Genomic DNA, 15,358 nt, shown 5'->3' with positions numbered 1-15,358 from the left:
AAAATATCAATATTTTCTCTTAATATGTTATATTATAAAATATTATATTATATCATATTTTTAAGAATATATATATATATATATATATATATATATAAATGATACAAATATTATATAAAAGATACGAAAATTAAATAAAATATTTACTTTTTTTTCTTTAAATATATTTTTGAGTGTAATATGTAATATTTATATGCAATACTATATTTAGGGGAAATATTATTTGGGATTATTTATTATGTTATTAGGCCCAAATTCTTAGGGCTATTGCTGTCTCTTGCTGCAAAAAACTAAATCCTGCATGAAGCACTACTGCAACACTATTTCTCTTCTGACTGATGATCTCAAACTGATGAGATTAAACTTAATTGGAACCATTTTCACAAAGCAGGCGGCACCAGTGGTCTCACCAGTTTGGTTGGCAAGGGGTGAATGGGCTAGGCGGGATGTATTTAGGGGAACCACATGCCACCAGATGAGGTGCCAGCCTGGGGCGAGGGCATGGGCAAGGGCAGAGGTGATGACAGTGTCGGAGAGGAGCATTTGGGAGAGAGCCGCTGCACCAGGACTTCTCTGGGTGCTGTCCAAACTGTCAGAGGCTGGCTGAGTGACCTTGGCGGGGGCCCAGCCCAGCTGGAGCACAGGGCGAGAGGAGAAAGAGGGCGACCTGTCAGGCAGCCACCAGCTTGAGAAAGACTTGCCGGTCACCACATATCTCCATCCCTACCTCTCAAAGAACAGAGCAGAGCATTTCTTTTAAGCATCAAAGCAAATCTCTTTTCTTCTGTGGTCTTTCAGAGCTTTCTTTGGTTCCAAATCAAGAAACTGTTCTCAAATTTTGTATTTAAAAATCTAATTGAACATCAAGCCGGTTAACAAAAAAAAACAGTCACTTTTGTGTTTCTTGCTCTCTAAAACACGAGTAAATATAACTCCAATCATAAAAGTGATTATTATGTAAGTTTAATAAAAAATCTGTCATCCAAATATATTATTATATTATATATTCTTTGTAAATACAGGTTAAATTGAGATTATTATGCAACTATTGGCAAATTATAATGTCGAATGTTTGAGTATATTGACACCCTATGTTTTTGGTGTTGATTCAGTATTGGTACTGAGGTTGCAGTGGCTAGTATTGGACTAAAACATTTTGATATCGATCCAACCCTATTAGATAGGCATGTAACTTATGTCTTTTATCCATTTCAGCCGGTGTTGTGACAAGAAGAGCTGCGGGAACCGAAACGAGACGCCATCTGATCCTGTCATCATTGACAGGTAGGAACATCTTTCATCTTCCTCTTGCCCTCCAAAATGAAAAGACGCCTGCACCTACGGGCACATGGATATTTTATTAATGTCCATTTTGGGGGTAAATCCTCAATTAGACTAGTGAGTGAAAGATCATTTGCGAAGTTTGTATACATATTCTCCTCTTGACAAAAGCAGGATTCTGGATAGGATAGGATTCTGAAACATTTGGAGATATTGAATATATTGCATAATTCCCATCCTTTTTGCCTTTTCCCCCTCTGGGTTAATGCCACGTTTTTACTTTTAGGTTTGCTAACTGCCTATTCCGTTCTGAATATGTTTCTAAAACTCTTTACCCTGTTGACTGGACTTCTACCCACTAAAAGCGTCTGTAGGGAGGTTCTGTAATGACTGGAATGGAGTAGACAAGATTGTGTGAGAGAGTGTGCACCTCCAAACAGGACAGCAGTGAGAGTGTCCTCCTTGGGCACAGGGGTCATTACCAAATCCATGTTGGCTCATTAGACTGGCCTTGGAGCGTATCCAGCGGACAGAAGTGAAGGGAGCCGGAAATCAGTGACCCTCCCTCTTTGTCAACACACACACACACTTACAAAAGCGCGTACGCTCGACCACACATGAAATCTTCTCACCTCTAGCTGCCATGGAGTGCATCTGATTGGTGTAAGGTCCGAACCTGCAGAGATGATGTCACCTTTTCATGCTCTCTGTGTCTTTTATGGAATGTACCATTATTTAGCCGCTCAGTAAATGACAGAACCCTGCAGCCATTATTGCATCCACGCCGGCAAACAAACTACCAATAATGCCAATTTACTAACAACCGACGGGGCGAGAGAACCATCAAAGGTGCGACAAAATACGACAAAAGCGTGCGCGAGAGCGTTTGAATTTTTCATCTCTCTACAATGAGGCTGATATTGCCATCTGAAATGTTTCCTCTGGGAGTAGTCTGAATGAATGGCGCTACGTTGGGGCTGAATCGCTGATGTCTAGCTTGTGTGTGTGTGCCAGCCACATCCGAACTCCTCATTACGCTGACCAAAACCCATTCTAAAGTGTTTACGGGTGACAGCGGATGCGGGTGATTTAAGGCTGACCGGTCCATACGACTGCATTTTAGCGCCCTATTAAGATGGGCAGTATTTATAGGAGCGCCGCCCTGAGCTCCTTAAACCAACAGATAAATCAGTTCTGCGCGAGGGGCGGCCGCCGGCCCACCATGCAAATCAGCTGTAGCGCCCGTCACTGTAAAAGGCTTAATGACGGCCATTCATTCTGCCCTCCGCAATCTCTACCTTTGTTTCAAGCACAGATCTGCTCTGTAAATCAAGACCTGCTGTGCACGGCTGTGCGGCCCCATGCATCACAAATAAGAGCCCTCGGACGCACACGCGCACGCTTGCATTAGCACAGCCAGGCCTGGTGGCATTCAAAGGAATCATTTTTCACCCCTGTCTCTCTGTTAGTTTGGTCTCATCAATTTTGCCCCATTGATCGTGATGTTTACTGCTAATGGAGACGATAAACAACAACAAACAAAAGAGCTTCACTTGATTCTTTTTGATTTCGGCCATTATCGCCTGTCACAGGAAATAAGGCAATTACGGCGACACAGTCACTTCCTGTCCTGTTGCAGCTTCGTAAATGCAAGTCTATTCACTTGTTAAGGGTTAAGTACGGGTCAGAAAGGTCAGGGGTCGTATCTCACTACCCCTTTACTTACATAAAACGGGAATCACTTGCATTACATGCCATTTATAGATCAAAAAGTGCTCAGGCAAGAGTTAATTTTTGATGGGCTGAATGAAATATTGCTCCGCAAGCTTTAAAACAGGTGTTAGTACAAGCTAATTTTGCAATTAGATTGTCCAGGGAGTTCTCTTAGTTGGACAATAAATTGTGCAGCGCTGTCAGTGCTTAGATGGGTTCGGTCTAATTACCTCCTTTTTCCTCTCAACCATCCAGTCTCAAACATGATCATCATTATTCGCCTCTATGCTTTTCATTTTGAGTCATGCACGAAGAGAGAAAAGAGATGATAGAAAAGAGTTAACATCCATTTCCATGTGACCTTCCTGACCTTCGCTCCATGTCTATGTTCACCAGTGTCTCCTCTTATCTCTTCATCAGGAAAGCATGTTTTCACGAAGGTCCTATAGCATAGAATAGTAGATGTGTGAAAGTGACGGGAAAGCTGTCCCGTCATTCTTAAGATGTGTGTGCGTATTTGCGTGCAGTGGAGCACAAAAGTATATTTGTGATATTACATATAATATTACAAATAATAAAAAATTATATTAAATAAATGTTTAATAAATTAAGACAAAAAGAAAAAAGAAATATACAATTATTTTAATATATATAGTTATTTATATTATTAATATTTACATTTTATTTGTATGTAATACACATTATATTAATATATACAAATATTTTTAAATAAGTAGTTCAAAATAGAAGCATTTTCACAACTTGTCCTTCTCTAAGGAGTTATCCCTCTGCTTTATTATTTATGTGTGCTTGTGTCAGAACTTAACCCTGTGTTTGTCTGTTTGTGTAAGATGGTTTGTTTGTGTAGGACGGTGTCTATACAAATGTGGATGTGTGTCTGAACTTCAGCTTAGCCCTTAGTTCCTTAGTTTGAATGTTTGTATGTGATAGTGTGTGTGTGTGTGTGTGTGTGTGTGTGTGTGTGTGTGTTTGTGTGTGTGCTTTGTACATATATGTGCATGCCTGTGTCAGAGCTTAACCCTGTGGGGGTGGCTGCTGGTTTTTGGTTATCAGCCTCTCTGGACTCTTCCCAGCAATCGCGTTCTATTGATCGAGCTGCGCGCCCATCGGTGCCGGCCAGATTAAGAGTATAGATTTGCAATAAAAGAAGGACATTACTGGGCAGCCTGGGTAAAATTGAAAAAAATGATGAGCTCTTAGAAGTGGAGATGAGTCAGAGGCAGAACAGAAGGGTGTTAAAGAGGCAGATTTTATGTATGTGTGTGTTAGAGACACATTACAGACGGACACTGTACATGTATGACATTATAGACTCAGGACCAGGAAGTCTTAGCTCGTTTTAATGTGGAATATTAAGAGGAGTGATGCAGCTATTTTATTGATTAATTATTTTTAGAGTAATAATTTCCATTCACTCTTAGTTTCTCACTCTTTCTGTCACAAAAGCAGCATTTTATTATCATATAAAAACACTTCTTAAAGGCGAAGTGTGTTATTTCTGCACAACCAGTTTTAACAAACGGAGTTGCAAAAATAACACTCCTCCTGTCTGACATTGGTAAAATAATGTTTGCCAAAAAATATTGTTCAAGTGTTTTAGGTTGGATTCACACTAGGCCTGTATGGTATAGAGGTATGTTTTACTGTGCATGTGTGTTTTATATGTGAAATATGAATGATCATGGTGTAGGGGCAGGTGGCCCGTTTGGCTGGTTCAATAAATCAGTATATCCTGTCCCTCACAGGGGGACCTGTCTTGCCCCCTATTCCGCTCTCATACACACTTCTGTGGAATAGAAAAGGAAAAACAGAGGAATGGAAAGAGAAAGGGAAAAAGAGAGTGAGTTTTGAGTATTCTGCAGTAGCACGGCTGTAGCCCTGGTGGTGGCACTCTGATAAAAACAGTGACAGATGCAGGTGAAATGAGGCCAGTCGCCATGACGATGTGGAGCGTAAAGTTCCCATAGCCATTCTCGAATGGTCATCTCTCATTAACCCTGAGTCTATTGAGCCGTTTTTACCCAAAGCACCCCCATCAACCGTAGAAGCGATTGCGAAGACAATCATTCCTGTGCTTTTAGCCTGGGCTCTAAAAGTTATTATGTTTTTTGTGCCTTTTCTGTATGGTAAATGTCAAGAGATGACAGGAAATGATGGGAGAATTGGATAATGAAATTTTGCGGGTCAATTGAGACCCATCACAATTACATTGTAATCGCAATACAAATTTCCCCCAACCTTACACCACAGCTCAACGTGTCTTTGGGCCACGATTCCAGTACGTATCATATCTTACAATGTCAGCACTAATTTTGCAACCACGTACGTGTGTTTTTATCATAGCCGTAACACGATGATGACCTTGAGTGGCTGACTGAGAGGATTGAAGGGAAATACGGCAGTCGCTGTTTGCGCTGTAGACCTCTCCTCTTACACGCCGGCTATCTGTTTCAACTCTCGCTACACCAGCAACACAGCCAGGCCTGCAAATAGAAAGCCACACAACCACAAGCACCCTCCCTCTCGGTTCTGTTGTTACAGGCTCACCCTCTGCCACACAAGCCTCCAACAGAAGGTTAACTCACTGTAACTTATCTGGAGCACCAGCTTCCGCGTGGACTTGGATGTTTACTGTCTTGTTGTTGCAGTATCATCCATGTGTGCCAATAAGACTTGTGTGCCACATATGAAGGAAAAATCTCTTTAACTTCATATACAATATATATATAGATATGTATAGGCTATATATATAATTTTTTGGGGGGTTATATATATATTTATATATCTGAATATCTGAGCATTTTTAGGTATTTGTTCTTGCATGTTTTCACTTTTAATTTGTAGCTTTACTTTTTTCTTTTGTAGCTTTATTTATTTAAATATTTCAATTAATATTTGTTGATTTTTTTAATTTTTATTTATTTTAATATAATTGTATTTATTTATTGAGTATTCAACTACACACATTGTTTATTTTTCTAATTTTTCTCATAGAATGTCTTTCTATGTCTTTCTATTGTTTTTTTCTCAGTTGAAAAGCTGGATTTTTTTCTCTCTTCTCATTTTTCTCATTTATTCTTTTTAATCGTTTTAATTTTTTTTTTTTATATTAACTTTCTTTTGTTATATGCATCTAGCTAAAAATGTTCTTCATTCCAGAAGTTAAGCTATTCAGTAAATAAGGTTAAGACAATGTAATTGTGAGGTTAAGAGCAAACATTTGTTCTTCTTCGCGGTTGACATTTTTCATACATGTAAAGAGCTTTGTGTAAAAGGCCTGCACTTCTATTTCTTCATTTAAAAACAAATGAAGCATTCGTTGAGGCTAGCAGGAGTTATAGCAGAGTGAAGGGCATCTGTAGTGCCTGTTTATAGCTCTCTATGGGGAAGTGTTGTGTGTTTGCATCCAGAGCCTGAGGTGAGACGTGTCTGGGAGCCTGTGGGGCCGACAACTGTAGGCCCAGGCTCAGTCACAGCCTGCAGAACGGCCCCAGGGCCTTCAGAGATGGATGTGCTCCTGAGGGCCCACTCTGATGGAGAAAGAGAGAAGCATGAATAAAAGGAGGGGAAAACACCAAACAAAACAACAACTATGCATCTGTCAGTTCTTACACCATTATGCTGGTTTTCATGCCTAACAGTTCAACTCCTTTAGGGATGCTGTTAGATGCTCAGAGCAAGAATCTCCAAACAGCCAGGTGAGCATCGCCTCCTTCCAGTAAATGGCAGAGTGTGTTTGGGGTCATGGGAATCTGATCGCCCCCCTCCAGTAAATGTGGAAGTTGGAAATGTGTTGCTGCTAAATCCACCCCTCCAGTGCCTGTCACTAATGCTAGCAGTATCCCTCGCTACCCCTCTGCGAGGGAAAAGCTATCGATCGTTTCTTCCTCACCCCTCTGTCGACATATCGCTGCCTCCTGCGGGTCTCAAAGAAGGAACGCTGGGTGCTGTGTAATCTGGGAAAGTAAACACAGACAGGGGCCCTCTTAGCCACGCCCCAGTATTGACTAAGATCATGCTGACTTGTCTGGGATACCACTGAACTGGACCTGAACCCAGAGTCCGACCCACATTCTGACGCCAGAGGCCTACTGTATATGATCTCAGACTAAAATCTGATAAACTTATGCTTTGCATTTTGCCTAAAACTGCCCATTAGCTCTTGTAAAATCTCTGTAATTCACTCTCTCCTGTCTTTAGGAGGGCTCTGAGGGCTTATATATATATATATATATATATATATATATATATATATATATATATATATGCACTACCGTTTTCAGATTGATGCGCGGCATTTAAACATGTAGTTAATGAAACAATAGTTATTGTTGAATAAATTAAGGTGTAATATTGGTATTGTAATTTTACAGTAAAAATTTTTATTTTTATTACTTGAATATTTATTTTACAGTAAATATTACAATATATCTTATTGTCAATAATCACAATAATAATCACAATAATAAATCATAATAAATATTATTTTATAGTTGTGTTGAATTACTCATATTAATATCGAATTTCAGTTTTTTGGAACAAACATTTTTCAACACTAGAAAAAAAAAAGGTTAATTATTTTCAGTCCGAAATTGCTGGTAAATTTCACTAATAATTACAAAGAAAACTAGAAAGTAGAAAGACTGAAATAGTATTTGCATGTAAAACATACTCCAATAATCTTTGTTTTACAACATATATATTTTTATGAACATTGAAGCTTTTCCTAAATCGTTTACATTAAAAAGGATTTTGCCATTTAATAAGTCTTCAGATTAAAAAGTACTTTTTCAGTTGTTGTTTTTTTCTATGCAGATTAACTCCCCAACAAAATTACCCAAATTATTCAATCTTTCCATAAATAGTTATTCAACTCATATGGTGAACATTTCTGTATTTTTTTAATATCTCAATATATCTCGCAGAAAATAAAAATCGCAATGTCCGTGTTTTACAATAATGTTTAGCTCTAGTCTCTAGCAACAAATAATTGACAAATTTGAAAATTTCAATATCAAATACATCCAGCGTGCTTCTATCCACTCTGTGATAACTTTACCCCCTCTCACCTTAGTAACGGAACGTCTGCCCAATTAAAAACAGCCGTAATGAGGCCCTGCTGTTTTGCATCAGAGGGTTCTGTGCCATGGTTCATTAAGGTGGCTCTCTCCATGGTGCTGATTCTAGCTAGCAGATGTGAAGGGGGTTCGCATTCTCCTCCTTAAGCTGCTGAAAGGGTAGAGTGTTACTGTCGCCCCATAGAGATCCAGAGCAGCATGGTGCTCCGTGCAGGTCATGGTCTGGTCAAACTGCAGATGTTCTCGAGAGGTGCTCAGACATAAGGGTGGTTTTGAATACTGAATGCATTTACGGTTAAACATATCAAAAGTAGTTCTGACTTATCCGGTACTAGTATATTCTACCTTTTTTGATTTTTTGAGGTCTAATCATTTTTAGTAATCAATTTAGTTGTATACCATGGCCTACACTATCACATTTTTTTTTTTGTCAAATCAATTTAGAAAATTTACGTGGTTTAGATAACATAATATTTAGAATTTTAAGTTGATTAAACCAATATCTTTCATTGTATTAACATTTTTTTATTTATTTCGATAAACTCAAAATTTCAAGGCAATACGGTTACTTTAAGTTTAAGTATTTTTTACAGTGTAACCACATGTAAAGTTAGTGAAATCATATTTTTCTCATTTCGAAGTTTTCAAATTTCACATTTACTATATTTCCTAATTTATTTGTTTTGTATTTTTTATTGTCATAAAATATTTTGATAGCATTTTCACATTTTCTTTTCATATAATTTCTATTCCATTCAAATGTTTCCTTATATATGAATATCTGAACACTTTTTTCTCAATTAATTTCTTGCACTTTCCTCATTATATATCAGAATATTATTTCCCTCATTTTCAGTGAATATCCAGTTTTACCCTAAAATGTCACATTATGGAAACTCTTTTTCATGCTAATATAGAACTATGTGGTGTAGGACCATTGAGATTATACTGTGACAAAAATAGAAACCAGTGGACTGACAGAATGTATTATCAATTGTTGTTTGGACAAAAACTTGATGAGATACACAATTTATCGCTTTTTGTTTTATCAGGTTGTAAATGGTTAGTACAGAATGTTATGTCATTGAACACAATAAACCTATGGTAAATAAACGGTAACAAAAGCAGAAGAAAGGTCATTTCACTTTTAGATTTCCCAACTGGATAAGGATGAGATTTGTGAGCTGAACTCTACAGGTCCAAATCTAGTCAACCTCACAACCAAAATCCCACACAGCTGAACAGCGGGACAACACAGCGGTATAGAATGTCCTTGATGAGGTTTTGAATGAGTGCGATTTATCCTCTACCACTCCATCTATGCTTCCTTTTTCCTTTCCTTCCTGTGTCCTTTGGGTCTCTCACTGTCTCAGGGTGCAATCTGGCCTTGACATGCCCAGACCAGCCTATAAGCGCAGAAAGAAACAGAGACCAATGGAGAGGGGTGTGGAGGACAGAAGTGATGGTGTGGATGAGGGTAGAGGGCAAACGAGAGAGAAAGGCAGGGGCTGGAAGGAGGCAGGTGGAGAAATGGAAACGGAGTGAGAATGGAAGAGGGGGAGGGATGGAGGCCAGAGAGATTGGAGAGAGAAAGAGGAGCAGATTAAGAGGGTATTGATTTCTATATAAAGATCCATAAATCTGATGTGGCCGACCGTGGCAGTGTAGTACCCAGCCACAGGAGACTGCTTTAGGGACTGACCGTTACATAATCACCAACATACTGTACGGACAAACACGCATATATCCTTCCATTGAGATGTTATATTGTTTCAATGTACTGCTAGGTTCACTTGCATTGAAATGCAAAAACGGTGATCTTATCATATCAGTTAAAATCAGCCAACAACAATGAAATTACGGCAAACACACTACCATTTAAAAGTTCGGAGTCAGTGAGATTTTATAATATTTTTTGAAAGAAGTCTCTTTTGCTCATTGGTGTATATTGTGAAATTTTATTTCAATTTAACATGACCGTTTTCTGTTTTAATATAATTTAAAATGTAATTTATTCCTCTGATGCAAAGCTGAATTTTCAGCATCATTACTCCAGTCTTCAGTCTCACATTCCTTCAGAAATCATTTAAATATGCTGATATTCTTCTTATTTTCAATGTTTACAGTTGTGCTTCTTAATATTTTTGTGGAAACCAGGATAAAAAAAATTCAGGATTCTTTGATAAATAGAAAATTCAAAAGAGTGGCAATTACTTGAAACATAAATCTTTTGTAACATAAATGTCCTTACTGCCACTTTTGATCAATTGAATGCATCCTTTCTAAGTATAAGTATTCATTTCTTAAAAAGAAAAATCTTTCTGACCCCATACTTTTTAAGTTTAGTGTATTTAATAGACAATACTTTATATATGTGTGTGTGTGTGTATGTGTGTGTGAGTGTGTGTGTGTGTGTGTGTGTGTGTGTGTGTGTGTGTGTGTGTGTGTGTGTGTGTGTGTGTGTGTGTGTGTGTGTGTGTGTGTGTGTGTGTGTGTGTGTGTGTGTGTGTGTCTGAGTGTGAGTGTGTGTGTGTGTGTGTGTGATTTAGTAAGTGAATCATGGCCTTAAAACAATCAAATCTCTAGATATGGCTCATGTCCCTCCTTCAATGTAAGGTTAAAAGTGTGTAAACCATAAATCTGAATGCTTAGAAGAGTAACAGCACACTCAGAAAACAAACAAACAAAAACAAAACAATTCATGATTTGAAGTGTGTAAAGGTATTTTAATAATTGGTTAGAAGTGTGTTAAATCACTAACTCTAAGTAAGAGCAATTATAATAGTGCTGCTTGCCTTAAGTGCTGTAGTAAACACCACTAATTAGTGTTCACCACTATATAGAGAGCTTTCCCTAGAGCAGACATTGTGATGAAATCTGGCTCATGTGTGAGTTGTGGCGGTGTAGTATATTGTGTTGGTATTTGTCCGGGTTGCCCTTTGTTGTGTTATGTGCAATGGACATAGATCTCTCGTCTAGTGCCAGAGGATCATGTATATTTGATGCTTTGGTGTTGTTAGTTATTTTAACCCTGCACACATGTACAGTATGTGCACATAGTCGCAAATACACCTACTTACTTAGTGTCATATGCATACATTCTCACATAGGCATGTCAATTCTCATTCAGAATCACACAACACTGTGCACACACTCGTTTGCTCACCTGAAGCTACATACACCTCTTATTAGACTTTTATCGGCCCTTGTAAAAAAAAATACACCCTCTCTCCCTTTCCAAACGAATACTGCGTCTACATGCAATTAAACACACACTTTCTCTCTCTGTCTGTCTTTCTTACACACACACACACACACACACACACACACACACACACACACACACACACACACACACACACACACACACACACACACACACACACACACACACACACACACACCGTTTCTATATTTCTCGGTCTCTCCAACAAACACATGTGTGCACGCACACACTCACACAAAACACAACACAAATCAATACCAATTTATAATTCAGGATTGCTGGAGTTTGGGTTTTAGGGCAGGCCAGCATCCAGCCTTCATAAATATTACAGTGTTATTGACTGGATCCGAATGAATTGGAGATTTTTTTTCTTTCTCTCTCCCTCTCTCCTTGCCCCCTTTCTTGTTTCAGGGTGCCGTGCAATAAAGCTTGCTTTTATTTATTCTCTTTGAGTTGGAGATGAGAGGCCTAACTGGACAACAAATTTGATCCTAGGAATGAAATAAAGTGGCTAATGGTGGGCAGAAATCCCCCCCCCCCCCCCCCCCCCCAAATCTGTGGAGAGTAGTATAGTGTGTGCAGGGATCGGGATAAGTGGGGCGATTTGTTTGAGCCGCGTCCCCTCTGGTTGCCAGAGACGGGTGCACTTTCACACATGGATTTATGCCCTAAGTAAAAACACATTGTCTTGTAATCCATTGATCGCTTGGACCGAGCCAGGGGTGCAGTCCAGAACGGAACGAGTTTTTGATAACTTCAGTTAACAGTAATTTTTTTTTAACCACGATTTGTAAAAAAAAAAAAAAAAAAAAAAAAAATCAACCCATTAAAATTGTTACATTTAAAAGGTAAAATTTAAACTGCCTTACATTTTTTAATAACATAAGTTTTATTCACAAACTTTTTCATCCACTTTGAATTTAATTATTGATGAATAAAATTGAGTGGTAAGCCTGGAAACCTTTAGAAATGTATAGAAATTGTGGAAATTATTGTGACAAGGACCAAAGAAATGATATCATGATGATGAAAATATTTTACAGTAAAATTCCAGCTTATTAGACGAGCCATTTTCAAAGATGATGTGAAATAGTATACATAACACCATATATAGCCTACAGTTATGCTAATGAGATATATTGGTGGAAGAATTGTTTATTGTGAATTTTTCGTATAGTCTGCCAGATGAAATATAATGTATGTTAAATTTGTTGTTAGGCTCGAAAAAGGCTTGTTATAGAGACTTATCTGATTGATTTAATGTTATAATTCTTACAATTGTAGATACTACTAATTTAAATAATAATAATGATTGAGGACACTCTGAAGGGAAATTTTATGCAAGAATGAACTGTCTCCTGCAAGAATAGAGTGTCTCCTGCAGTTATTTTCAACAGTTGGGAGGTTCAGAGCTGTCAGGCCTGTAGAGGTGAATAAACTGAGTGTGTGAGTGTGTTTGGGGAAGATGATGTCTCTAACCCTCTTCTGTTTGCATTCCCTGGCATGTTGTATCCAGACACAGTGTGAAGCACTCAACTTGTCCAACATACACGGAAAGAACTGGTTGGCAAAGTCCGGTGAAAACGTCCTCACACACACACACACACACACACACACACACACACACACACACACACACACACACACACACACACACACACACACACACACACACACACACACACACACACACACACACACACACACACACACACACACACAGTTCAGTTTTCCCTGACCTACCCCTCCTCCCACCCCCACCACGCATCTCCTGGGGAGTCTCAGCCGATGAAAGAAAATCAATCATGTCATAAAATGGGAGAAAAAAAGAAAAACCTGTTTTTACCTCTGCAAGTAAAACCACCAGCAGCTATAAACTTATTTTACTGATAACACCCCAGTACCACACCACACACATGCACACACTTTACAAATAAAGCACACAACAATTTAAGTTAGTGTGACTTAATGTTTGCCACCCATTTTGCTGTAATTTAAAAAAAAATATATATTTTTTTTTAATCAGTGGACATTGATGAATGATGGACATTAGATGGTAAACAACTTTTAACATTTTGATTAGTGATTACAAAGTCAAACTATTTTATTTTCTCTTGAATAACGTGCACAGATGAATTGTTCACAAGAATGTGCTTTTACATGTAAATGGGGTTGAATTAAAATTCCAAAATAAAAGTATAGATTGAAAAAAAAAAAAAAAAAATTATTACTCACCATAATGTTCCAAACTCATGACTTTCTTCTAAAGACAACACACACACACACACACACACACACACACACACACACACACACACACACACACACACACACACACACACACACACACACACACACACACAAACAAATATGTATGTGTGTTTATGTGTGTGTGAGTAAATTATGAATTTTCAATTTTGGGTGAACAATTTGCTTAAGGCACAGAGCTTATATATTTACATATTCTTGCTTGCACGAATTCAGATGCTTCCACACACACACACTCACACTCTCACACTAGACTAGAGGCCGGGTTGCAGGGCTAGTGGCTCCGGAGGGAGGGGGGATTTAGGTTTGCTCGTTCTCTTCCAGCAGTCAATACCGAGCTCATCAACCAGCCCGTTTTAATCCCTTAATCAACCACAGCGACTGACGCTTAATTGGGCCGAGAGTCCAGTAAAGATCCCTTCCTCCACCTCTGATCCTGTCAACACATACATAAGGGCCACTGCTCACGCCTCACGCATCTTAACCGTGCTGCAGAATCTATCGGTAAGACACATTCAGCTGAGAATAAGAGTTTCTCGATCAGGGCTTTACTGTCTGTGTGATTGACTGGACTTTCAGACATTGCTGCAATACTAACAAGCTTACTAAGAGATCTCCACACGAGTTAAGCTAGACCTTAGAGACATTTAAGCCAGGATTGGTAAATGTACCTGCTGTTTTGTATCCCTCATTTAAGGGCAGGTTTTCTCAAAGTTCCTTAATGATAACGGATACATGTAGAAGCCCAAGTAAAACCATCTGTTTTTCTCACAACACAGCTTGAGTTGTAGCAGGTCAAATCTATGGAGTTTCCAGCACACATCCCCACTCTACTCTTGCAAACCGCCCAACAAAAAAATGAATTTATTGATTTCTTTCTGACCATACGCATGATTTTTCCTATTTTCCTACCTGAGCCGAGTGATCTATATGTCCCCTGACGTGGGGTAATGGCCTGGCTGACTATACATACTGGCTCTGAAAATACCACCAGACAGGTTCACTGGTGCAGGCCTTACAGTTGATGCCTCACCGTAGCTGCAGTCTGCTTGATTGGGTTTCCAGACGAACCAAGGAGGTCTAATATATTTAGAGAGAGCTATCCGTTAGCATTCCCATTCATTCCAATGGTTGGCGCATAGTCACTCCTGAAATTCCATCCATCTATCTATCTATCTATCTATCTATCTATCTATCTATCTATCTATCTATCTATCTATCTATCTATCTATCTATCTATCTATCTATCTATCTATCTATCTATCTATCTATCTATCTATCTATCTATCTATCTATCTATCTATCTATCTATCTATCTATCTATCTATCTATCTATCTATCTATCTATCTATCTATCTATCTAATTCTAATTTTAAACATGCTTTTTTTCCCTGCTCCCAGCAATGTCTACAGTAATTGCTGAAGCTAATGAGCCAAACCTTGACCCATGAAACAAACAGCTAAAATCCATCCATGCTAGCAGTAAGTACCAATGCATTGTGGGAAATCGTTCATGTTTCATAGAGTGGCTTGATTTTGTCAGATGTCTCTGCTTATTTTCATTCTTCACCCAATTACGCCTGATCATTTAAATGTGATAACTTTGATAAGTTAGCGTTGGAGGGCCAGTAATACTTTTTAGCTCTGCCATGTGGGCCAACTGTGACTGACCATAAGGCATTGTGGGAAAACAAATCCAGCGCTTTATCAAGCAAATTCAGGGGTTGGTTCTCATCAGCCGCAGTCTGTAGGCAGTTAACGGCAGCTTTAT

General features: G+C 38.6%; 1 protein-coding gene across 6 annotated transcripts in view; it reads left to right on the top strand.

Moving 5' to 3' along the window:
• Positions 1–15,358, top strand: part of LOC143756820 (transcription factor COE3) — a 108,314-nt gene that overhangs the window by 25,556 nt on the left and 67,400 nt on the right. For all 6 annotated transcript variants that reach the window (XM_077247564.1, XM_077247562.1, XM_077247565.1 and 3 more), the window contains exon 6: positions 1,216–1,284. In XM_077247564.1, coding sequence (XP_077103679.1) covers positions 1,216–1,284 — 69 coding nt within the window. The remainder of the gene's footprint in view (positions 1–1,215; positions 1,285–15,358) is intronic.

Source organism: Siphateles boraxobius, unplaced genomic scaffold (genome assembly GCF_051911475.1).
Source record: "Siphateles boraxobius isolate OS27281-9 unplaced genomic scaffold, OSU_SipBor_1 3, whole genome shotgun sequence".
Taxonomy (NCBI): domain Eukaryota; kingdom Metazoa; phylum Chordata; class Actinopteri; order Cypriniformes; family Leuciscidae; genus Siphateles; species Siphateles boraxobius.
The sequence above is the reverse complement of the archived record's forward strand: the minus strand, read 5'-3'. Positions and strand labels throughout refer to the sequence as shown.